The sequence below is a fragment of the Rhinolophus sinicus genome, linkage group LG10 (assembly GCF_036562045.2).
Source record: "Rhinolophus sinicus isolate RSC01 linkage group LG10, ASM3656204v1, whole genome shotgun sequence".
In the NCBI taxonomy this organism is placed as follows: domain Eukaryota; kingdom Metazoa; phylum Chordata; class Mammalia; order Chiroptera; family Rhinolophidae; genus Rhinolophus; species Rhinolophus sinicus.
The window spans coordinates 74,591,273-74,618,184 of record NC_133759.1 but is presented as its reverse complement, the minus strand read 5'-3'; the positions used below and the strand labels follow the sequence as shown (position 1 = coordinate 74,618,184).

Genomic DNA, 26,912 nt, shown 5'->3' with positions numbered 1-26,912 from the left:
TTAGTACCCAGAATACGTGTTTATATTTTAATTTTTATGTAGATATAGTTTCCATATACATAAGAAATATACATGGGAGGTGAAAAATTACGTTGAAACTCTTTTGACATGTATAATCCATTTCACATACTACTAACTAATCTCCTCAAAAGTATTAGGAGACATTAAGGGTAATCTCTGGTTTAATATTAAGTGTACTATGTGTAAATAATTTTGATAATGTGTTGATCTCCTAAAATTAAATTGTTTTTAAGTGTGAAACTTTATATCCTGTATAGACATACCAATATGTTTTGCCAACACACAAAGATTGCATTGAGAATCTTATAAAAATTAAAAACCCTGTGTCATCACTGAATAGGAGAAAACACACTCTTCACTGAGAAAAACAGAATGATAAAGATACACAGATAAAAGAGAAACAAGAAGAATATTAAATGTAATTTTACAGTTCCTACCATTAGATGGTAGAATGCCAAGGTGTTATATAATACTGCCAGTCTCGTCAGGGATGGGACATGCGGAGGAACAAAAGTTATTTAAGTTTTATTGATGAAAATGAGGAGGATGCAGTCATAGATTACATTTTTACAAAGAAGTTTAGCTGTGGTCTAAGTACAGCTAATTCTACCAAGGTTAGATTATACAGTTTGACTATGGGCCACTACTTCTTTAAAAAAAACTAGGATTCTTTATTACACAGTGATCTTAGGTGATTTTGATATTTTATTCATCTATCTTCAGAAGACTGATTTAAAAATGTCTTTATAGGCACACAGAGATACTCTCTATCTCTAAAAAGAAACTATTATTTGTTAGCTACAGTAATTTCAGTGCTTTAGAAAACAAAGGCCACCTTCTATGGAGAGTTGGCATACTCTGTGATATTTTGACCAATTTAATGTTTTGGGCACTAAACATTAATTTAATCTAATAATTTTAATCTAATAGTTTCATTTCACATGGGAGGAAAACCCTCCAACTTGTCAAAACACTGTATTCTCAAGTACCGTATTTTGCTGTGTATAATGCACACCCTGGTTTTTGACCCAAACTTTCAGGGGGAAAAAATCTTTTTTTTAAATTTTTTAATTCAAATTTTTATTTGTTTATATTTAGGTATTTGTTTTTTGTCTTATAAAGGAATTTTAGCATTTATTTTTTAACACATTATGGTACAAGAAATTTTATGTAACAAATAATTACAAAATACAAAAACAGATACAAGGTACAAGAAATTTTATGTACCAGTAACAAATTTACGGTATTTATGTGTCATAGAAGGCCAAGAACTCTTCCTCACTGTCAATATCAGAAGTATTGTCTTCTTTAATTTTTACATTACCAGTGTCTTCTAAAGAGTCACTTTCCTCATCCTGGTAAATTTCATCGTCCTCACTTCCATCCATTGCACTGCTGATGCCACATTTTTTAAACGATTTCACAACCACTTCCTTCTTGACACCGTTCCAAGATCTTAGGATCCAATCACAAACCTGGGTGATGGACGCTTTCTTGATTCTGCCTGTAGGTGTTAAATCATTACCAACTGACTGCATCCATGACATCCACTCTTTCTTCATTAAGGCCTTAAAGGGCTTGTTTACTGACACATCAAGAGGTTGCAGTTGGCTGGCTAGCCCACCAGGTACCACAGCAAGTTGGGTTTTCAAGTCTGCTGCGATTGCTTTTACACTTTGTGTAACATGGGCTTTGAAGTGATCGAAAACAAGCAAAGCTGTTTTTTTAAGTAATCCTCCAGGCCTTCGTGACCAGACTTTGTTAAACCAGATTTTCATGCCTTCTTCATTCATCCATCCTTTTTCATGCATGTGAACGATAACTCCACTTGGAATCTTTTCTTTCAGAAATGTTTTTCTTTTGAAGATGATCATAGGTGGTAGCTTTGTCCCATCTGCACAACAGGCTAGAACAACAGTGAAATGTGTTTTCTCATGTCCACTAGTTTTAACAGCCATAGTATTTACTCCTTTGACGCTCACAGTTCTGTTGGATGGCACATCAAATGTGAGTGGGACCTCATCCATACTGGCAATTTGGGACAGCTCAAAATTGTAAGTCTTTCGAAGATTGATAACATAAGAATGAAATTCCAAAACTTGATTCTCATAGGCTGCCGGAAGTTTTGGGGAAAGTTTCATTCGTGTCCTCAAGCTCAAACCTTCTCTCTTCATAAAGTTGAAGCACCATTTAGGTGTCCCTGAGAAATCGTCAATGTTTTTTTCTCGTGCAATCCTCTTACCCTCTTCTTGTATCATCTTGGTCGAAACAGAGATCCCAGTTTGACGCTGCTCCAGAATCCAGGTCTTCACCTCCTGCTCCACCTCCGGCCACTTTGGAGGTTTCCCTCGCATTGCCTTCTTCTGTCTTGGCATCTGAAGAAGCTTTTCTTCCTGTTGCCTCCACAATCTGATGACACTCTCTGTGGGAGGAGGTCCAAAGTGTCTCTCGGCGGCTCTGTTGCCATGCTCTTTCGCAAATTTAATAACTGTTAGCTTAAAGCTTGCAGTGTATGAAAATCGTTTTGACATTTTCCAATAATTTTCGTAAAAATATCAGCTAGATTGCTAGCTCCTGCCTAAAGTGTCTGAAGAAAAATGTCGCCCTTTGGTAATAAAGTTGGCATCACCTATCTGATCAAGTCAGAATCACTTACTCTGTGGACAACAATACATTGCTCTTTGTTTCATTTCATTGAATCGTTGGCCGAAATTGCTTTCGTTCCAAGTTCAACAAAACCGATTATTTTGGATACGGATATCGTTATTGATTTCTAGAGTTACACTTTTAACTCAGAAGCATAAATAAAAGAATTAAAAACATTGATATAGATACGGATTTAGTACTACCCATGTATAATGTGCATCCTTATTTTTCCCTCACAAATTTGGGCAAAAAAGTGTGCATTATACACAGCAAAATACAGTAGTTATGGTAAGACCAAAATATCCATCAAGGTCAAAGAGAAGTGAATATGATATACCACTCTAAGCATTTATTTCATTTTATAAAGTTTGATTGTCAATGAAAATGAAATATCTTATGTTCTTTAGAAATACTTAACTATGGTCTGTAGTTTTCAGCAATGTCCTTTCAACGTGAAATTTAATTATAAAACAATACTTTAATTCACTCATTTTCAATATGCCAGTTCAGAGAAAAACATCTGCATTTCCAGGACTTTCACCAGTTATATATTTTAAGATAAAAAATTACAAAGACTTGATTTTATCCTAGAAAATTCACTGTTTCTGAGTTGGAGCATCACAATATGGCACATTTTCTATAAGAAGGTCTTTCCTAGGGACCAATTCTGAAAGAAAAAAAAAAAAGAGAGAATCATTAAGTCTAAAATTCAATACAAATGCTCATTTCCCCCTAAAATTTATAACAGTAAAATATGGAGTTTTAAGGTAAATCTTCCAGGGATATTTTATTTCAGTTCACTCATAAGGTGGAGTCCTTGATTTTAAATGGGGATTGCAGGATTCTTATTTCATATATAAAAACATGTATGACCAACTTAACCCTTTATCATTTATTTATTAAATATAACTAAATAACTGAACAGAATTAGACTAAAACACATTATTAGCCATCTGATTATAAATTACTGATAATTAAAACCATCAATAAGAAAATGTTTTTATACTACCTACTATACAAAAACCAAGACTGCTATCCCAATTTAAAGATACCAAATTTTACATAACAGTGGTTCTCCACTGGGGGTGTTTTGGGTGGTCACACCAACTGAACAATGCTACTGGACTTCAGTGGGCGGAAGCCAGGGCCTTGTGGGACAGTCTGATGCAGTGAAGAACTAACTATCCTGTTCAAAACACCAATAGTGCCCCATTGAGAAACATAGTTAAACAACAAAAATAAATGTTGATTCCTAATTAAGGCATCTTGCCAAAGTCAATTGAAGTAAACTCTTAGGATACAAAATTTTGAGGAGGTGCATGATTTCTCCTTTGTTTTTCTCCACAAAAGCTGAATCCAGGTGAACTGTCAAGATCAAAAAATGCTCACACCACGGTATTCAGCATTCTATGAAATAACTTGCCTATAATCTTCAAAAACATCATGGCCCTGAAAGATGAAAAAGGACTCAAGAACTGCTCCAAGTTAAGAAAGACTAAGAAAACATAATGACTAAACGCCATTTGTGTGATCTTCAGTTGGCTCCTAGACCAGAGGGAAATTCTTTTTTCTGAGGTTATAAAAGGACATTGTCAGGACAAATGGAAAAATTTGAATAATAGAATTATATCAATGGTAATATCCTAATTTTGATAATTATATTGTGGTTACATAAGAGAATATCCTTGTAAATTTAGGAAACACACACTAGAGTATTTTTAAGAAATACACCCTAAAGTATTTCTCCAGATCTAAACTCAAGTGGGCTGTCATGATTCTTAAAAATACTCATTTGGGGGAAAAGAGGCATTATGTCTGCAATTTACTCTCAGAAAGTTTAGAAAAAAATGAGAGGATGATAAAGTAAATGTGGTAAAATGTTAGCGTTTATGGAATCTGGATAAAGGAAATTGCCATATCCTTCAACTTTTCTTATATCTTTTCTGTAAATTTGAGTCATTAAAAAAATTTTTTTAAAAGATATCATAAAGCAAATTCAATTCAGAAAGAAAATGGAAATTCTCCTTCCATGATCTGACTAAAAATAATGCTGTTATGAGCCAGTTGGTAAATCTGGTTTACTGAAATGAAAACCAGTTAAATAAGTATTATCTAACCATTGTTTATATCTCACCTGCTTTTATCAAATCTTTGGAGCCTACCCCAGATTATAGTTGAGGTTTTAACTTATTACAAAGGCAGTAAATTGTGCCGTTTATCAAACGTGTGTGTCTATTTTATGCTGGACATTATACCAAGAAGTGAAGATATAGAGATGAATGCAACAGTCTCTTCAGTAGATCATGGTGACTATAGTTCATAATATTGTATTGTGCATTTGAAAGTGGCTAAGAGAATAGATCTTAAAAGTCCTCATCACAAGAAAAAAACAATGTTGTAACTATGTATGGGGACAGATATTAACTAGACTTATTGTGGTGAGCAATTCATAATATATACAAGCATTGAATCATTATATTGTAGATATGAAACTAGTATGTTATACGTCAATTTTGCCTCAATAAAAAAATGTATCTCTCTTCAGCTTCATTGACGTCACAATCTACTTGAGAAAGACAAATAGATTAACCCAAATTCCACCAAACAGTGGTTTAAATGAGTAGGAGATTTAATTTTCTCATATATCAAGAAATGCAGGTTAAGGCAATCCCGGGTTACTGAAGATCCTTAGTACCATTAAAGACCCAGGCTCTTTTTCTCCTGTTCTGTCACCCTTCATGTGTGGTTTTAGTCTTCACTGCTGCTGTCACAACACATCTGCACCCCAGGCAGGAAGAGAGAAGGAAAAAGGGCAAAAGGAGAGTGCTAGCTTGGCCTATACCTTTTAAACAGGAAAACAATAGCCTTCTTGGAAACAACATCCAATAGACAGCTGCTTACATTGACCAGAAAGGTGTCACGAGATCTGAGAAATCACTTTATTTGGGGTGTGTGTGTGGGGTGACACACTGCACCCTGAACACAGCTTTTCAGTTCATAAGAAAGAATGGATACTGGAGAAGCAACAAGCAGCCCGCCCTTTTAGCTACACAACATGAATATGCCCCCTTCTTCCCATTTACAGAATATGTGCATTTACTACCTGACCCCTAAGGTCTCACCCAGATTCAAATCAAGGCTCTCTGTCGGATGTACTAGCCTTTCCATTACGTCCAGTGGTGGCTCACATGGTAGATACCTATTAGGCCACAGTACACAATAAACAGGATCCAGCAATAAAAAACATGGCAGTCACTACTCTACAGCAAATCCTAAATCCCAGTGGACAGGAAGAGCAAGGTCTCCTTGCTTTTGGCAAAACAATAAATTTCCTAGTCAGCCAATCTGGCAACACCTAATCCTGGTTTCTGAGACCCAAAGACTCTCTCTGTCCACTGCTCTTCAAGGCTCCCGGTTCTGTCCTCTGGGGGATCCTGCTTGTCTGGAGGTGGGGATATTGGGGAAGAAGCCCTTCTTTGAGGCTCTGAAGCTTTCATAGTCCACTTCCTATTGAGACGGAGTTCAGGGGCCTAAGGATGGCCTTAAGAGTTGGACATAGCCAAGTTTCTTAGCAATACAATTCATTCAAAAACTTTATAAGCTTTGAATCTGTTTTTTCCTCCCCAGTCATTTCCATGTACAAGTAACCAAAGGCAAACATGCTGACACAATTTTTAAGCATGAAGATTTTCATCCTTTGGTAATGGCCTCTATGTTCTGCTGAATCCCCTAAACTTTAGCTTAATGGATACTTAAAGTGAGTAAATGCATCCAATATCTGATCTTTGTTTGGCAAACGAGAAGGCTTAGGACACTGATCTTATTTCATGTTAGAGCTCAGAAGCCCCTTTCTTGCACAGGCTTTAGTTTTAGTGGATAGCAAGGAGCAAGTGGGATTTTCAACCCTGCAAAGTTCTAAATTATAGGACTCTCACTCAATTAGACTTCAGAATGTGGAAAGAGTGCTGCTAGCAAAGCGGTATTTCCTTCCATCTTTGCTTTGCCTACTGACTAGCTTAGCCTGCATTCATCCTCTTTTTCAATATTTCGCTGAAAAAGGAAGAAATAACCAGCACACATTGATATTCTGATTATTTCCCCTATTACTACAGTCTCAGCTGGTACTTGGTCTGTGTGCCATGAAACAGGAGGAGGCACTGACCTTCCATTTCCCCACTATAGAACAAGATCATCAGCTTAAAGCCTGTAATGGTCAGGTCCATGATAATCACACCTATCCCCTCATCCCTGCCTTCAATTCAACTAAATTTGCATTTTAGGTTGTGTAATTTTCAGTACCTCACTCCTGGTAACAACTCCTGTTCTTAGTTACAAGCAACAGAAGCTGACTGACTCATTAGGCAGAATAGGCATTTTTTAAAACAGGTTACTGGTCTAACTCACGGAATTGTTTCGAGGGCTTAAAAATTAGGCAGGCTTACAGCTAAGCTTCCAGGAACAATGTTCAAAGCCATGCCACAGAACTGGCCTGATGATGACAACTGTTGCTTATGGGCACTAGAAGAAACTGCCACCCTTCCTACCCCCATGGAGCACAAGGTGCTACACTTCAAATGCTCCTTACTACATCAGTTCCTGCCACCACTCAAATGCCACTCTGGATCGGTAACTTAACTTTCAACTACTGACGCTGTTCCTGCCAGCAAAGAGACTGTGTGCCAAGCTCATTTCTGGATATGGATGAGTGTGCTACGCCCACATCAAATGTCTGTGCCCAGCTGCACAGGAAACTGAGGAACTGAATTTTCTAGATTCTCTTTTGGGGATTTAGAAAACATTCCTGAAACAAAACAAGGACATAACCAGAAAACCTGCCAAATTTCACTACTCCCTCCCTTCACATAACTCACCTTATTATTAGGTAATCTTTGGAATCATAGGCACCCTACAATTGAATTTTCCTGTATTCATTAATTGCTAACATTTTAATTAGGCCAAACATGTTATAAGTATATTTACATGTAGGATACTATTTTCACTGTAATTTTGTTTTATAGATTACAAAACCCCTGACTTTGCTCTATGTAATAGATATCAAAGTACCATAACAACATTAGTTTATTGAAGTTGCCAGATCTTGGCAAGGAACTACACTAAGATCATGGTTTATTTCCCACACTTTAGGCCCTGAGAAACTTTATCTACTATGGCAATATTAAATGTATTTTTAAAAAGTAATTTCTTAAAATGAAAATCCTTAAACTCAATTATAGCCCCAAATCAAAAATTAAGTTAAGATAAAAAAAACCACAAATAAATAAAAATAGAAAAGCACGAAACACTTTCAAATTCATTTTATGAGGCCAGCATAACCCTGATACCAAAACCAGACAGGTACACTACCAAAAAAGAAAATTACAGGTCAATATTCCTGATGAACATAGATGCAAAAATCGTCAACAAAATATTAGTAAACCAAATTCAACGATATATTAAAAGAATCATACACCAGGATCAAGTGAGATTTATTCCAGGGATGCAAGAATGTTTCAACATCTACAAATCAATCAATGTGATACAATATATAAACAAAATTAAGCATAAAAATCATAGGATCAACTCAATAGATGCAGAAAAACATCTGATAAAATTCAAATCCATTCAGGATAAAAGCTCAACAAAGTGGCTATTATAAAAAATGGGGAACGTACCACATCATATAGGCCATAGATGAGAAGCCCACAGCTAACATTATACAAAGGGTGAGAAACTGAGTTTTCCTTTAAGATAAAAAACAAGACAAGATGCCCACTCTCACCACTTCTATTCAACATAGTGTTGGAAGTCCTAGCCAGGGCAATTAGTCAAGAAAAAAAAATAGAAGACATCCAAAGCAGAACAAAAGTAGTAAAACTGTCTCTATTTGATGACATTACATTATACACAGAAAGCCCTAAAGACTCCACCAAAAAACTGCTAGAATAAATTCGGTTGCAGGATAAAAATATCAATATATAAAAATCAACTGTTTCTACAACAACCAACTAGAAAAATTAAGACAACAATCCCATTTATAACTACATCAAAGAGAATAACATATCTAGGAATAAATTTAATTAGCACACTGACAACTGTAAGACATTGATGAAAGAAACTGAAGAAGAGACAAATAAATAGAAAGATATTCTGTGCTCATGGATTGGAAGAATTAATATTGTTAAAATGCCCATACTACCCAAAGCAATCTACAGATTCACGGCAATCCTTACCAAAATTTCAATGGCATTTTTTTCAGAAATAGAACAAATAATCTTAAAATTTGCATGGAAGCACAAAAGACCCCGAATAGCCACAGCAATCTGGAGAAAGAAGAACAAAGCTGGAGTCATCACACTTCCTCCTTTTATACTACACTACAAAGCTCTAGTAATCCAAACAATATGATACTGGCATAAAAACAGACACATAGATCAAAGGAATAGAGAACACAGGGCCTAGCAACAAGCCCACATACATATGGTCAATTAATTTATGACAAAGGAGCCAAGAATATACAGTGGGGAAAAAAGACAGTCTCTTCAATAAATAATGTTGGAAAAACTGGACAGCCACATGCAGAAAAATGAAAATAGACCCCTATCTTACACCACATACAAAAATTAACTAAAAATGGATTAAAGATTTGAACAAAAGACCTGAAAACATAAAATTCCTAGAAGAAAATATAGGCAGTAAGCTCCCTGATGTCAGTCTTGGCGATGATTTTTTGGATTTGACATCAAAAGCAAAGGCAACAAAAAAACAAACAACTGGGACTACATCAAACTAAAACGCCTCTATACAGCAAAGGAAATTATCAACAAAATGAAAAGGCAACATGTGGAATGGGAGAAAATATTTGCAAATCATTTATCTAATGGGGCTAATATCAGAAATCTATAAAGAATTCATACAACTCAACAGCAAAGACACCAAAAGAATAACCAAACGATCCTATTAAAAAATGGGCAGAGGGGCCGGCCCGGTGGCTCAGGCGGTTAGAGCTCCATGCTCCTAACTCCAAAGGCTGCTGGTTCGATTCCCACACGGGCCAGTGGGCTCTCAACCACAAGGCTGCCAGTTCAATTCCTCGAGTCCCGCAAGGGATGGTGGGCAGCGCCCCCTGCAACTAAAATTGAACATGGAACCTTGAACTGAGCTGCTGCTGAGCTCCCAGATGGCTCAGTTGGTTGGAGCGTGTCCTCTCAACCACAAAGGTTGCCGGTTCGACTCCCACAGGGAATGGTGGGCTGTGCCCCCTGCAACTAGCAACGGGCAACTGGACCTGGAGCTGAGCTGCACCCTCCACAACTAAGACTGAAAGGACAACAACTTGATTTGGAAAAAAGTCCTGGAAGTATACACTGTTCCCCAATAAAGTCCTGTTCCCCTTCCCCAATTTAAAAAAAAAAAACGGGCAGAGGATCTGAATAGACATTTTTCCAAGGGAGACATACAGATGGCCAACAGGTACAACATGAAAAGGTGCTCAGCATCACTAATCATCAGGGAAATGCAAATCAAAACTATAATGAGATATCACCTCATACCTGTCAGAATGCCCATCATCAAAAAGAGGCAGCAAATATTGGCAAAGATATGGAGAAAAAAGAATCCTTGTGTACCATTGGTGGGAATATAAATTGGTGCAACCATTTTGGAAAACAGTATGGAGGTTACTCAAAAAATTAAAAATAGAACTACCATATGATCCAGCAATTTCTCTTCTGAATATTTATCCAAAGAAAACGAAACCACTATCTTGAAAAGATATCTGCACCCCTAAGTTCACTGTAGCATCTTTACTTATAATAGCCAACACACAGAAACAAAGTAAGTGTCCATGACGAATGAATGAAGATGGTGTGTGTGTACGAGTGTATATATATATATATATATATATATATATATATATATATATATATATATATTTCAGCCACAAAAGAAAATCTGCCATTGTGACAACATAGATGGACTTTGAGTACACTATGCTAAGTGAAATAAGTAATACAAATACAATATTATCTCACTTATATGTAGAATCTAAAAAACAAACCAATAAAAAACTGAACCCATAGATCCAGAGACCAGATTGGTGGTTGTCAGAAACAGGGGATGGAGGTGGGTGGGTGAAATGGACGGGGGTGGGCAAAAGGTATAAACTTCCAGTTATAAGATAAAAAAGTCGTGGGGATGTAATGTACAGCATGGTGACTACAGTTAACAACACTGTATTACATATTAGAAAGATGCTAAGAGAGTAAATATTAAAAGTTTTCATCACAAGAAAAAAAAAGTAACTTAGTATGGTCATGGATATTAACTAAAAACTTACTGTGGTAATCATTTTGCCATATATACATATATAAAATCATTGTGTTGTACACCTAAAACTAATACAATGTTATATGTCAATTATATCTCAATCTGAAAAAAAAATCTATCAATGGCATGGTTTATAAAAGTATGGTGATCAAAGAGACATTTAGGATATAAATAATTTATAGGCCATTCAACTAGTTAACTCTGCAGTTACAGAAGACATCTCTAAATATATCAAGCACACAAATATAAGTAAGCTGCAATTAAAGAGCTTGAACACAAAACTGTTTTCTTCTGAGAACCTGTTCCTGACCTACCAAGTTTTGGATTTAGAGGTCTGCCTTATGCCTCAACAACACCTCTGCCTCTCTCACGGCACCCAAAGCACTGTGACAGAACATTTAATTGTCCATCTTCTACACGGTACTCTAAATTCCATAAGGACAGAAACCAGATCTGTCCGGTCCAATGTTGTATTCTCACTGTCTAGCACAATAGGCATTCAATAATGTTTGCTGAACCACATTAACTTTTCTTAGAATACAAACCGTAAGAGAGCTTCAGGCAAAGACAGGTATAAAAACCAAAGGATAGAAGTTTAAAAACACAACTGAAATAAAGAATAGCTTTCTAGAGCTTTCATTTTTTAAAACGTATCACACATTCCAGAAATATGTCCCTATTTTGTCTGTCTTACATACATGCCAGCAGGGAAGTAAAAAATATAGATAATGCTATTCGAAAACTAAGTACTAGTAACATATAGCCACCAGAAGTCCTGAGTTTTCCTGGTACCATCTTTATTCATAAACTTGGTTACTATCCATAGAAGATATGTTGGATAAAGGGCAACACTAAAACCACCTGGCCATTTCCATATTAGAAAGAGGGCTTAAGCAAATGTCAATAATCAATGAGAAAACAAGTATAGAACAACAATGAGTTAATTTCAGTATTTTTCTAAGTCATAGTTATTATTTTTCTATAGACTACCCAGGAAGATTAGGCTGTACCGATGAAAAGAATGGTATGAATAAAAAATTATGATTAACCCAAAGTCATGCACCTGAGATCATACCAAAAAAATACAGAAAAGTAGGGAATATTTAGAAAGAAAAATAGTTTCCCTAATATTTTTTAAAGATTTTAAAAAATAAGTTTTTCCCAAATGATGAAATTATTGTCTCTATAATAAATAATGTTGAAATTATCTGCAAGGATAAGGGAAGCGATTATTTTTAAAAGAAAAAATAAGAAACTTTGGATAAAAAAAGTTCTTGAGTCAATATTTAATTTCCACTGTAAATTATTATTTGGAAGAGAAGGAAAAAAGAGATGGATTTAGAATTCATGCATACAAGGTGATTACTTTTGCAGATGGAATTTCATTTTCGATTATTTTTCATGTTGGGACATTATGTAGTATTTTTTAGAAACCCACAATCACAACTCTATTTGGTAGCCAAGAAGGAGAATTTTAATTCTCATTTCTATATGTCAGTATAGACACTGCTAAAGTATATGTAGGAATTATGCTTAAAGTACCTTTTAAAATCACAAATTAAAGGATCAAATTTGTTATATCTTGGACCCATGGGCATAAAGTAGGAAAAAGAGACCCATTTACATCTTAATAGAAAAAATAAGGCCATTATTAAGGCAATATAGCATTATATACAAATATAGTCAGGAAAGAGTAAAATTTTTCAATCCTGTGGAAAAATTATACATAAAACCAAAAGATAAAAAGAAATTTAAATCAATACTGTCATTTCTAAAACCAGGCATTTGAAATGCAGATATCAAATTTAGTTATTTGAAATACCTAAATTTTTTATAATATAATACAAATATTTACTTGTGATTACCTGTATAAAATGTTGGCTGTGCTACACAGAAACTCTAACGATCATCATTAAGATTAAAGTTAATGACTACAAATTTTCAATTTAGGATTGACTATGTTTATTGCCCTTATAAATGTAACTCAGATCTAATAATTTCTGATAAATTCTCATGAACTAAAAGTAACTTTAAAAGTACACTTATACTACTAGATATCACGATTTATTACAAGACTGTAGTAATCAAGACATTGTGGTTTATGATGCAGGGACAGAAAAACAAACTAATTGAAGAGATTATAAAGTCCAGAAACAGATGCACACATATACAGTTATTTGATATTAAGACAAAGGTGACCCTGAAGTATAGTAGGGAGAGAGAAGTCTTTTCAATAAATGCTGGCTCAATCGAATATTCTCATGTAAAAAGTAAATTATGACCGTTATCTCATACCACATATAAAAATCAACTCTAGTTGATATAAACAACCAAATGGAAAAGACCAAACAATAAAGCTTTCGGAAGAAAGCATCTCTTCATGAACTTGCTTTAAGATTTCTTAAACAGGATTTAAAAGGATAGCAGGTCCTCAAATAATGCTGTTTTGTTCATCCTTGTTTTGTTGTAACTTGGATGAGATACGTAGGAACTTAACTCTTGTTTATATCAATTAGCCTGTGGTAAAAGTGTTGCTTATATGTTAAAGTCACTTATATGTTGCTTCACTTAAAGTCGCAGAACCTACTGGTGACGTTAAGGACTTACTATACTAGCCATAAAGGAAAAAAAGGATAAACTGGACTGCATTAAAATTAAGAACTTCTCATCAAAAGACAACATTGCCAAAACAAAAAAGCAAGCCAGAGAGTAGAAGATTCTTATAATACATTTATCCAACAAAACATCTGTGTTCAGAATATATAAAGAATTCCCTCAAATCAATAATGAAAAGGCAGATAACCACTTAGAAAAATGGGCAAAAGATTTGACCAGCCGCATCATAAAAATCTGACCATAAAACAACTGAAAAGGTGCTAGTACTTCATCAATTACCAGAGAAATGCGAATTAAAATCACAATGTGATGCCGTTATACAAGCACCAGAGAGACTAAAATTTAAGAGACGCACAGTACCAAATGCTGGTGAGGATGTACAGCAACTGGAGCTCAGACACCGCTGCTGGAGTGTACATTAATCTAACCACTCTGGAAAACTGGTTAGCAGTATCTACTAAAGCTGCATAAACACATAATCCCTATGACCCGGAAATTCACAGCTAGATACACATACACTGAAGAAAATACATTACATATGTATGTGTGTGCGCACGCGCACACACATGTATTTTTTTTAAAACAAAGGCACACAGAAGAATGTTCACAGCCTCATTATTCATTACAGTCCAAAATTAGGAACAACCCAAACGAACAACAGAAGGGATAAATTGTGGTATAGTCAAACAATCTTCATAGAAATGTTGCTACACAAAAAAATAGATGGATCTCACAAATACATAATGTTCAGAGAAAGAAGCAGACAAAATAGCAATTCTATATAATTCCATTTATATGCAGTTCAAACACTTTATTGAGTTAAAACTCAATAGTGTTAAAATTCAGGACAGTGGTGATCCTTGCGGGGAAGGGGGTGACTGGGAGGGACACAGGGCAGAAGGGGGCTTTGGGGATCCTGGCAATATTACGTAGCTTGATGTGGATGTTGGTTAAGTGAGTATGTCACTATGAATATGAAAACTCACTGGGCTATGTACTTATAAACTGGGCACTTTTCTGTTTCTGTTACACTTCAATAGTTTAAAGAAAAAAAGCCTTTCAAAAATTTTTAATGTCATCTGTTGTTGTTGTTGTTGTTGTTATCATCCCCAAAGAAATTTTAAGGAATAAAAACAAAATATAATGTGAAAGGAGATTCTGCTGAAGCCCCACCAGGAGTCTAGAGGTAGAATGGAGGATCCCCTACTGTATTTCCATTTCCTATAATCCCAATTCTTCTGAATTTAAATTAATCATAGAATAAAAGGTAAAGAAACAGACTTAGTCTAGGTAGGTAATAAATGATACTAGAAATATTAAGAACCCAAAATAAATATGATAAAAAATCATACTGTCTTTATAACTGTAGTTTTGTAATATAACCATCAGTTACAATTAAAAAGAAAAAAATGTAAAAGAAAAAGAAAAAAATCTGGTAAAACAAAGTTTCATAATTCAGCATTTTTAAATGGTATCCTCATAAATGTATACAATATATATAACATTAGCAAAATTAAGCTGTTTTACTAATCAATATTAAAAGCACTGCAAATATTCAATATTTTAAACCACACTGCTATCAGAAAACATTGTTCTTCAATTTTACTTACTCAATGTATTGTGGTCTGTGTGAATACCTTGTATAACAGATGTTCTGAGTAACAATTCAACATCGGAGCCTATTTTTATTAGCTGTGAAGAAAACCAAACAAATAGAATAAATCCTTCAGGTGTTTTTTCATTGGTTCCCATGAATGGATTGTTTTTAAAAACTATAGGTTTACTAAAATTTCCTTTTAGGTAATACTGCCTTTAAGTTTTTGTAAACATTCCAAATTCATAGAAAGTTCAGACATAGGTGCACTTTTAACTTTCACCCATCCATTCCACATTTTGTTCCAAAACAGATTTAGAGTATTTTTTGTTGTACATATACTACAATGTGTATAAAATGCACAGCTTTTTGGGGAGATTGAACCTTTCTTTTATAGAGTTGGATGTTCTGAACACTACAGAGTATTGGATTAGGAGTAGAACACTTGGACTCCAACTCTGGCTATGTCCTTAAGTCTATGGCCTTGGGTTAATAATCTACGGAGTTTGAAACCTCGTCAAATGCAAAATGAAGAACTGGATTGGAATAGCAATTCTCAAAGCTCCTGAGGGACCTTGAGACCCTTTATAGGGACCCATGAAGTCAAAATAATTTTCATAATATTAGAGCCTTCTGCACTGTTGGAGTGCTGAGCAGAAGTCGTAGAGCTTTTTCTATGAAATGTCATTTTTTAATGAACCACTGACAGACAAACAATGATTATTTAGACTTGGGTATTTGGCAGACTTTTTTCTTGAAAATGAGTGAAGTGAGTTGATTACTTCAAGAAAACAACTGACAGTTTTTGCTGACAATGTTAAAATTCAAGCTTTCAAGCAAAAATTAGAATTCTGGAGAACATATCTACCACCATGAGCTTGACAGCTTCCCAATACTTTTTTTGTACTGGTTTTTCTAATGATATGGATATTGATGTTAATAGATGTAATTTTAAAATGTTACATATTGAACCACATCAACATTTGGAAGCTAAGCATTGCTTAGTGAACCTGTATTTTCCAAACCATCAGTGCATGTTACAAAATAATGCATGGGTAAAACATCCGTTCAAAGGGAAAGATAGATTAAAATCTATTGGTCCACTAAATGTAGACTTGAGGGCATGTGGGAGAAGAATGTCCTAGGAAGAAGCAACAGCACAGATGTCCTAAGACAGGAAAGTCCTTGGTAAATCCCAGCACCCCCAAAGAAGGATCTGAGACGGGAAGAGTGTGCAGGGTGTGGTGAGTTGAAGCAGGGAGTTCACAGGCGTCAGATGATAAAGTCTTAGAGGTCATGGAGGTAGGGACTTCAGATACTGCTCCGAATGGGATGAGGGGTCATGGTGCTTGTGAGTAGGAGACTGATAGAATATGCCTTATTTTAAAAGGCTTACCCTGCCTTTAAAAGTATTGAGAATAGGCTGTAGGAAGCTAGAGCAAAAGCAGAAGGTCCACTAGAAGGCTGTTGTAACAATTCAGTGAGAGATGATGAGGGCTTGAACCAGGAGATAATGATGGGGAGGATAAGATGTGGAAACACCAGGGGTACCAAAAAAATATATACAAGTGGACACTTTGGTCAACATTGGTCAAGCAGTAGTTCGCCGTAATCAGAAGTGTCTGGACGCTGATGGTAACCACTTTGAGCACCTCTTGTAACTGCAGAAGTCAAACGTGACTTGTATTCATCTTTTGTTATTGGTATATATTACTACAATTTTAATACAGTTTTTCCCTTGCTTAAAATGTGTATACAAATTTTTGGCACCCTCTGTATTTTGAGGCTAAGCCGATAGTATTTACTGCCAGATTGGATCTAAGTGTGCGAGAAGGAAAGCAATCAAGAAAGAGAGCACCAAGGTTTTCGGTGTGAACATCAAAAGGAGGGAACTGCCATTAACGGACATGGAGAAGGAAGAACAAAGCTTCACATCATGAAAGACCTGAGAAGGGGCAGAGCAGAGTAGACATAGGAAAAAAAATGGGCCTCCTCACCCGCTGGAGGTGCATAAACTGGGTGGAGTCCTAGGTCTAAGGCTGGGAACAAGGCTAGATGAGGAACAAGGGAGTAGGGGAGATCAGAGGGAATGAGCAAGAGATGGTGTGTATGCATCCTGGAGCCAAAAACAAAAACAAAAATGGATATATATCTCCATTGGTCTAACAGGTAATAGCGTTCCACAATGCAACTAACCTTTAAGGAAATTTACCACTTGATGTAAAGTATCAAAGGCTATTCACAACTGTTTGAAAAGGCTATCATATACTCCTACACTTTTCCAACTACTTATCTGTGTGAGGCTAAATTTTCTTCATATCCTTCAGCCTGAAAAACACATCACACCAGGTTGAATGAAGAAGCAGATGAGAATTTAGTTGACTTTTAGTAAGCCAAACATTAAAGAGATGTGCAAAAATGTAAAACATGACACTCATTTCACTAAATTATTTTGAAAATAGTTATTTTTCATAAACAATGTTATTTGTTAATATGTAATTGGCTTATTATTTTTAGAGCATTTAATCAAAACATATTTTAAAATTTTCTCAGTTCTAAATTCTAATATGGTAAATACAGACAGGTATAAAACATAAAAAGCACTTTTTAGGGTCCTAAATTTTTAAGATGGTAAAGGGGTCTTGAGACCAAATAGTCTGAGACCTGCTGGTCCAGAGGATACTGAAGCTTCCCTTTGGTGCCAAGACTAATGAACCCTCTAATACTTGACAATGTAACTGTCTAAAAGCTATTAAATATTCAATATATGCAGAGTTACAGAAAGTATAAAACACATATTGTATATAACAAATACCTAATTTCCAGATTGCTTAATGTTAAATTAGTGCTCTAACGTAAAATGAATTTGGGGGAGAGTGTTCATTTTCCCAGTTTAGTTCATATAGACAGACAACAACTTTAAAAATTTTAAATCATGATTTCAAAGTTTAAAAATAATTACCAAATTGTTATTATTAAACAGTCTACTGAACAGCAAACAGTACAAACTTCTGTATGTAACTTTTAACTTCGATTCAAGTCATTAGTTGATTATAACATTATCTTAACTTCTGCATGAATAACAATTACGTAGTCCCTGCTTGTCCCATCATATGCTTAAGTGAAATTGTTCTTTTTTTCTTTATATTATAGGGACAGAAATACTTAGGCTATCTCATTTTGTCTCATTAACTTGATTATAAAAGATATTTACTATTTCAAAAACAGCATTTTTCTAAATATAAATGCATTTTTATAAACAAATTCTCTAATATGTATCTTCCTCTTTACCAAACCAATTCTTGGAGTCATAACTACCCACGCAAATGATATTCCATTTTTCATTTTCTTCCTATGGGTCCTTTCCCTACATTTCTACAATGTTAGATACAGAACCACTCAAGATGGAGACAATGTACATAAGCTGCATGATTTTATATGGGAAACAAATCACTGTGCATTTTTTTCAATGAACATGGACTGGGAGTGCTAGGCGCTCACAGACTTGTGTCAGTAGACCCTCTTCAACTACAGCAGGTGACTAAAATGCAAATACAGAAGGCAAATCAAGAATAGTATACAAACTGGCTAGTAACTTCCACTGCGAAGATAGGAATCAAAGAAAAAAATCTGTCTAGTTGAGTAGAAGTTCCCTCTGCAGTTGTGAGTTACTACAACACTCATTCTCCTTAGTTTCAGTCACTTGCCTTGGGTGACGATAGCATTTCTGTGGGTGTCTGGATTGGTTCAGCTTCTCTTGGCTTTGACCATGGCTGTATTCATGTTCTTTCACCAGGCAACTTGCTGTCTTGGGGTTGGGCAGATGACCCAGAGGTGAGCCACACCAAACCAGTGAAAGTTGTCTATAGTTATGATGGCTTTAACTATCAGGATTTATAGTTGTACATAACCTGTCTATTTTCGTCATTTCCTCATTGTTAAGAAAATTTACAAGAGTTTTATTGTAATTGAAAAACTCAATTACTGTACCTGTTCTATTTTCTTTGGAGAAGTTTCACTTTTATTACTTTTGAATTCTTCATTTATCTTTATTCTGGCTGCTAGAGAAAGGAAAATATATATGGTTATTTGCTTTTCTAATTTATAATTCCTGTCCCAATAATTTACATATTATTTATTATGCATGACTACTTCTCTAGTAGAGGAAATAGTTTTTTCTCATGTAAAACAAAATATAAAAATAAGAAATTTATTAAAGAAGTCTCTTGGAGAGCTTTTAACAGGCTGGCAAATTTGTAATTAAACCAAATATAAATCTTTAGGACTCTAATTCTTTTGTTTCATGCTTTTTACTTTCAACTTCATTTGTGTACCTTTAGCTATTAGGTTCTAATAAGTCCAATGTAATGCTTTGTTTCTATAAATCTAAAGATTTAAACTAAAATGCTATTTTTTAGATGGCAAAACTCAGTACATACAAGCATGTTTATACACACACACACACACACACACACACTAAAATAAAGATATAGAAGCCCGAGTGCCTTGGCTGACATGCAGAGTGAGTGATAAATAAACCTTTTGTTCACATACACCACTGAGACTTTGGCATCACTACAACTGCATAGTTTAGTTTAATTGACAAACTGCCTTATTGTGTTGCTGTGAACATTTAATGGAATAATCCATGTAAAGTGCTTAGGAAATATTCAGTGTTAGCTACTCTTATACTTATTTCACTTAAAAAAACATTTAAAGCAACAAAACTGTTATTTTGATGGAAAATAGCCATAAAACCTTCCCTTCTATGCTTTATACATTTCAATATGTAAGGTAGTTAAGAGTTTGGGCTTTGGAGCCAGACTGCTTAGGCTGAATCCCAGCTCTACCTCTTACTAAGCATAATGTGGGGGCAAATCCTTTCACATTTTGTCAGTTTCTCATCTGAAAAAAAATAGAAATTATTACCGTAACTAACTCACAGGGCTGTTATAAAAATTAAATGAAGAATTTGTATAAAGTACATACAATATGAGGCATATACTTTAACAGTCAAGAAATTATTTTCAGTGAATTACAAAAACTTGAATTCCTAGAGACAGTGGGAACACTAAATAGGTGCCCCTTAAAGGTTTAGAAATGTATTAGGATTGGCACTGAACACGACCAACACAGAACTGAAGCTTTAGAGCTCTAACAGCCAGATAACAGACACTACCTAAAACAGTGAAATACTGAATTGGGAATTGTTTGGGACTGATTCTCTTTCATAGCTGCTGTCACTTCTAGAATGGCACAAGGCATTAACAATATGGTAGTATCTTGTCCTACAGAGTGTGAAAATTTGATTATATAATAGAGAAACGAGTTTAATAGATTGAACATAAGGTAAGCAGTGAAGCACATTGAAATTCTGATCTTTTTTTCCTGATTCTTATAAAAACTTGATCTTTTTAACATTTAAGTATATACTCCTCAAAGAACTGTAACATAAACTAATCTCTATAAAACATACCCACATTAGGGAAGAGAAGTGAAGATCATTCCCTGAAATGAGTCTTTATTATACAGGGTCCCTCGGAAACAGTAGCAGCCATCTGAAGAATGGACTTCCTCTAAAAGGGCAAAAAGTAACTTACCTTCTAATGCTCTGGCATCATTTTTAAAAACTTGTTGTCTGGTCCTGTGCAATGTTTTAAAGAGCTGCAAAACCTATCAAGAAAATCAGAATTCAGACCTCAAAAGAAAAAAATTCACATTTTACATAATTATAAGTGTTAAACAGTGTATTTTTTGTTGTTTTTTAGACTTATTTCTCAAAATAGCTGATAAAAACCTGGGTTTGCCAAAAATAACTTTACCCAGTTTATTTATCTTTAAATTAAAAAAAATAGCTTTACTTAAAAACAATACAAAGTTTTTTTAACTGAAACAATATAAGGATGGTTAAAAGTTAAAAGTCCCCCTGTTAAGGTAAACGACTTTATCAGTCTAGTATATTTTGTTACCATTTTGCTTAACATATTGAGCCCTTCATTTGCTCTGAAAGTCATACACACATACACAAATTCATGAATTTATTACATCTCCAGAGAGCCCAGAAGGAAGATGCTTCAGGTAATTTAGGCAATTTTAATTGTGATTTCTCAAAATATAAGTAGAATACGGAGATTTTGAATATTCTAAGACTGTGCTAAAAAAAAACAAAGAGAAAAGAGCCTGGCATTTTGGTAAGAGATTGTGAAGAAGCATTAGGGATAGGCTGAGGCCACCTCACCTTCTGAAGTACACAAAGCTACTGAATATTATTCCCCCCAATATCGCTCTTTCTCCTGTCTTCTTAGTTTCAATTATGGAAGGCACTGAATTTCTCAAGCCAGAAATCTCTAAGTCATTCTTTAAATCTACCTTACTCCTCATATGGAAACTTTAGGATGTCTAGTCCTTTGTATGTTCTCCATACCCCAAAACTATCTCTTGCTCAGATACTTACAAAGATTTTTCACTCTACAACCATTCCCTCCTTTCCTCCAGTCCATTCACCAGATAATATCATCTAATATTTATCGAGTATATCCTGTGTGCTAGGGACAGTTTTAAGTATTTTATATATTTTAGAAAACCTATAACATCAAAGGCAGACACCAAAACAGAAACAAGGAGCACAAAATAAAAATAAAACAAAACAAACAACTACAATGAACTCCTCAGAAACACAAGTTATTGAAACGGAATAACAACAAAAAGAAGTTAAATTTTAAAAGGAGCATTCAGAAAACACCCAAAAGCTCTTGGATCTCAAATGAGTGACAGCAAAGATTAAGTTGAGAAAAATTGCCCACAAAGTAGAATAAAACTTCAGAGATAGAAATTGAGGAGAGAAAAGATAAGAAAATTAAGGAGTAGTCTAGATGGCCCAACAGTTAAATTAACAAGTTCTCCAACAAGTGAGAACAGAGAAAACAGAAATTGAAAGGGGACTAAAACAAGAAAATTTCAGGCAGTTACTAGATTGAAAGGGCGCCACCAAGTGCCCAACACAAAATCCATACCACAGCACATCATGACGTCAGTTCAGCACAATGCTCATAAAAAGAAATGTTAGAGAGAAAAACAGTTCACATACATACAGGATAGAAAAATCAGAACGGCACCTGACTTCTAAATAACATCATTGTGAGAAGACAATGGTATAATATCTTCAAGTTTTTAAGAAATTATTTTTTATTTTTCAATTACAGTTGACATTCAGTATATTAGCTTCAGGTGTGCAGAACAGTGTTTAGACATTTATGTAACTTACAAAGTGATCCCCCCATAAATCTAGTACCCACCTGACACCATACAGTTACTACAATATTATTGACTATATTCTCTATCTGTACTTTACATCCCTGTGAGTATTCCATAACTGCCAATTTGTACTTCTTAATCCCTTTACCTTTTTCACCCAGCCTTCCTCCAAACATGGCAACCATAAGTTGGTTCTTTGTATCTGAGTCTGTTTCTGTCTTATTTGTTCATTTATTTTGTTTTTTAGATTGCACACATAAGTGAAATCAGATGGTATTTGTCTTTCTCTGATTTATTTCACTTAACATATTACTTTCTAGGTCCACCTGTTGTTGCGAATGGTAAGATTTCACTCTTTTATGACCGAGTAATTATCTTAAAGTTCTGGGGAAAAAATGTAGGACACCATACATAGCCAAGCTATCACCTAACTACAAGGGCAAATAGACATTTTCAGAAATGCAAAGTCTCTCATATGCCATATACCCTTTCTTGGAATGCTACAGAAGAATGTGCTCCATAAAAACAAGGACGAACCACAAAAGAAAAAAGCACAGGAACGAGGAAGATGGGTGATCCATCACAGGAGAGGCAGAGATAACGGTAAAGGACAAATATAGGTCAGCATTTCTGCAACTAGCCAAGAAACCAGTCTGAACTCTAAGAAAAGGCTGAACTGCTTCTGAAAAGATCTTACTAGGTAAAAAATAAAACTGGTAGACTTCAGTTTTGTTCAGAGTTTGGAAATAGATATGTAGGGAAACTAACCAATTATAAAAACAAGGCAGTTATTAATGTCAAGAAAAACTAAGAATTAGAACATAAAGGCAACGTAATCATATATTTATATTAGAGGGCTCAGCTGCAGGTGAGCTTTATATAGTCAAATAATATCAGAGATAAAAACTGATTCACCAAAACTTGTATATTTAGAGGAATAAAGTATAAGGGGAAGCTTAGTCCTCAACCTCCATAGTTAAAAGTCAACAAATAAAATCTCCAAAGAGAAAATAAGTAAATAGCAGTTTAAACATGGAGGTAAATATCAGAAGAAATAGCTAAAATGATTAAAAGCTCTTATCTCTGGGTAGCAGGAATTATGAGTATGTAGAAGGAGACACCTACTGGTTTCTGTGCAACACTATTTCTTAAACTTTACACATTTATCACCTTTATAAAAATGAAAAATTTTATTTCAAAAAGAGAAACGGAAAGGACGCTATCAAAAAAGAGAAAAGACATTGCACAGGTGGGAGAAAATATTTGCAAATCATATATCTGATAAGGGGCTAGTTATCTAGAACATATAAAAAACTGTTACAATTCAACAATAAAAAAATTTCCCCGAAGAAGATAGACAAATAGCTATTAAGGCCATGGATAGAAGCTCAACGTAATTTGCCATTTGCGAAATACAAATTTAAATCTCAGTAATACTACTTCACTCCAGTAAGACGGCTAGAGTCAAAAAGATAGTCACTAACAAATGTTGGCAAGGATGTGGAAATATTGGAACTTATACATTGTTAGTGGGAATGTAAAATGGTGCAGCTGCTTTGGAAAATAGTTTGGCAGTTGCTTAAAAGTTAAGCATAGAGTTATCATAAGACTGAGCAATTCCATGACTAGGTACATACCCAAGGAAAATGAAAACATGTATTCACACAAAAACTTATACATGAATGTCCATAGTGGTATTATTCATAACAGTCATTGTCAAAAAGTAGAGACAACCCATATGTCCATCAACTCATGGGTGGGTAAATAAAATGTGGTACAGTCACATTGTTATGGCTTGAATTGTGTCTGCCTGAGACATGTCGAAGTCCTAATCTCCAGTACCTGTAAAAGTGACTTTATTTGGAAATAGGGTCTTTGCAGATGAAATCAAGTTAAAATGAGGTCATCATTGCTGCCTTGGAGCTATTAGAGCTAATTTGACCTTGGAGTTAATACACTTTTATTGAAAAGCTAAAAGGAAGTCACAGATTGTCTTCTCTTCCTCATTTATTAGGTATTACTAACAGCTATTATGGCCATTAAATAAATGTTTTGAATGAATAACCCTTTAGAAACCCTGTTTCTATCGGTGCTGTGACATATGTTAAAATGTACTGAGAACACCAAGTTCAGTGGTACATGAGGCGGTCTTTGGTGGCTCCCTATTATTGACCAACTGTAACCACTGCTTTTCCTCACTATATGGCAGCTGGCCATCTCTCCCTTTCCAAGCCTATGTTTCATCCAGTGACAGGGATAGGTCCCAACTGGCCATGCTGATGGTAGTTAACGTTAGGGATGGCCGTTCGCTGAGAGGTGTGCACCAGCCAGTAACGTGCATCAATCTGACGATAAATGAATCTGACATCAGATTCTCAGGGATGTGACTCCGGCAGGGCTATCGCTTCCCAAGCTCATTCGGAGCACTCAGGTCTTTGCTCTGTGTCGCTGAGTGTCACTTTGGCAATTTGAGTTTGCCGGGACTCGGTTTCCTTAGTCCCTAGACTTCTGTGTTCCTTCTGGTTACCTGACTACACCTTCCACCTCATCGGCCGGGTGGAGCGCAGGACTGCCCTTGGCGTCTCGTACACTTCCCAAGGATGACAAATGGGTCGCTCAAATACTAGGCGGGGAGATGAGACGCGGACAGAACTCAAGTCGCGGGCTTGCATCACGGAACACACTCGGTATCCCGGTTGACAAAGCAGCAGGAACCAATGGTGCCTCCATCCCTCCTCCGCATGCACAAACCCTCGACAGTCCTTTTGGGTTGATCACCCGGTTCCTCAGGGGCAACAGCCATATTCTCCGTGGAGGGCCTGAACCCCCCCTACAGAGCGTCCAAACAACCTTCGCCAGGCCGCGCTCTTACCTCCCCGGCCGCATCGCCCCCAACCCCTCCCCAGGCCCTGTCACCTTGGCCGCCTGACCCATGGCTCTCCTCACCGCGGTGGATACCTCTCTAGCGGTCGAGTCCCTTCACCTCTCGGCAACCAATCACTGCTTGGCGTGCGCAGTCCAACTCCCGTGTCCACGTTCCCCACGCGCCGCAACCAATCATCACGCAATAGCTCCTTCGTAGCCCCGCCTTCCGCGGAGACACTAGGGAGCTGCTTGAAGCGGAGCCTTCCGGTAAAACCTCGAGAAGCGGAGGCGCCCAATTACTGGAGAGGAGAGCGGAAATCACATCGACGCCATGTTGGTTAGGGGCAAAGTCACTTCCGGTCCTTTCTGAGGCAACCTCTTGTGGCAGAGTGGATTGACGTTTAACGGATAGCTTTGGCATCTACAGCCTTTCATTACCTCCTGTTTGGGGGTTGGGCTTATTTACTAAAGAACCCTTATTTTAACATTTCTCAATTGCGATTGTCTCCTTGCAAACGTGCATAAATAAGAACCAAGTCCTAACTACAGCGGACGTTGATTGATTCAAACGCTGATTTTCCCAGAAGGTGAGGTTGAGTTACCTGCTTAATACCACAGGGCTAGCAAATGGAAGTCTGGGATACAAATCCTTATTCCTAACTTCAAAGCCTAGTCTTACGCTCTGCACATCCTGGGTGCGCAGCTTGACCTATTCCTTGGTTTTGCTGGTCAAGAAGTGAGAAATGGATAGTTTATTAGCAGCATCACGATCATAAACAATCATAAAACATTTAAGTACATTTTAACTTACGACCTTGCAAGCCTCAAGAAAAATCTCAACCTTGTACCCATTACATAACTGTTGTTTGCCTTCCCTTCTCCCACAGCCTTTCAGGTTAACTTTTAGGTAAAATTGACTGTTTATTAGGAATGAGATTTGGACCAATGGATCTCCAAGACCCTTTTCCTTCTGTGATTTATGTCATTTTAAAGAACATTGCAAGTTATGAGAATAGCAGGATAATAGTTGATTTTGCTTTTTTTATTAAAATTCATTAGATTTGCAGAAGAGTGTTTAACAATCAAGCAATCAAACCAGATTTACTGGGTATTGTCTTATCTAGGAAACAATAAATTAGTTGATCTTGTGATGTTGCATTGTAATGCCTTCTGACTGCTAATGGATAATTAAAAGATGCTTATTTTTATTTCTAGTTTAGAATCATAGCCCAATTTCCTGAAAATTCATAATTTTTTGTTATAATTTCTGGTTAACGAGGGTCCTTATTCAGTTAACCAAAACCCCTCATCTGGCAATATTTGAAATCACAGTTCCCATAGTGCCCAATCATTTCAGTCCTGAAGCTTCTCTTCTCTTAAACAAATCTGTATGATTCCTTCAGCTGTTCCATAAATGAGGTGACTACTCTGGTTGTTCTGGGAACACGTCCTGGTTTGTTCACATCTCAAAGTGTGGGACCCAGAACTGAACAGGAAATTCCAACATGTTCACCATGTAAGTTCATGGAGCTATGTGGTAGGCAGAATAATGGCCTCCAAAATCCTAGGAACTTCTGAATATGTTACCTTA

General features: G+C 35.9%; 1 protein-coding gene across 4 annotated transcripts; it reads right to left on the bottom strand.

The window, feature by feature from the left end:
* LYRM7 (LYR motif containing 7) lies at nucleotides 1–26,415 on the bottom strand. Of its 4 annotated transcripts, none has more exons than XM_019756093.2 (5): nucleotides 25,373–25,528; nucleotides 20,803–20,875; nucleotides 19,193–19,263; nucleotides 15,219–15,300; nucleotides 1–3,334 (listed from the first exon to the last, which is right to left on the bottom strand). In XM_019756093.2, exons 1-5 carry the CDS (start codon nucleotides 25,388–25,390, stop codon nucleotides 3,264–3,266), a joined length of 315 nt encoding a protein of 104 aa, XP_019611652.1. In that variant the 5' UTR covers nucleotides 25,391–25,528; the 3' UTR covers nucleotides 1–3,263. The 4 variants fall into 4 exon arrangements, with proteins under 4 accessions (XP_019611652.1, XP_019611653.1, XP_074169565.1 ...); XM_019756094.2 differs by having other exon boundaries at nucleotides 524–3,334; nucleotides 19,193–19,260; nucleotides 25,373–25,529; XM_074313464.1 differs by lacking the exons at nucleotides 1–3,334; nucleotides 15,219–15,300 and adding an exon at nucleotides 15,307–19,010 and having other exon boundaries at nucleotides 19,193–19,260; nucleotides 25,373–26,415.
* Between the last annotated feature and the right edge of the window lie 497 nt (nucleotides 26,416–26,912).

Bases quoted from the DNA above. Each gene is read 5' to 3' on its own strand.
- LYRM7 (XM_019756095.2), bottom strand. The intron at 19,264-20,802 runs GTAAGTTACTTT...TCCTTTCTCTAG, and splicing joins TGATGCCAGAGCATTAGAAG to CAGCCAGAATAAAGATAAAT. The intron at 19,011-19,192 runs GTACAGTAATTG...CCCAACCCCAAG, and splicing joins CTCCAAAGAAAATAGAACAG to ACAGCAAGTTGCCTGGTGAA.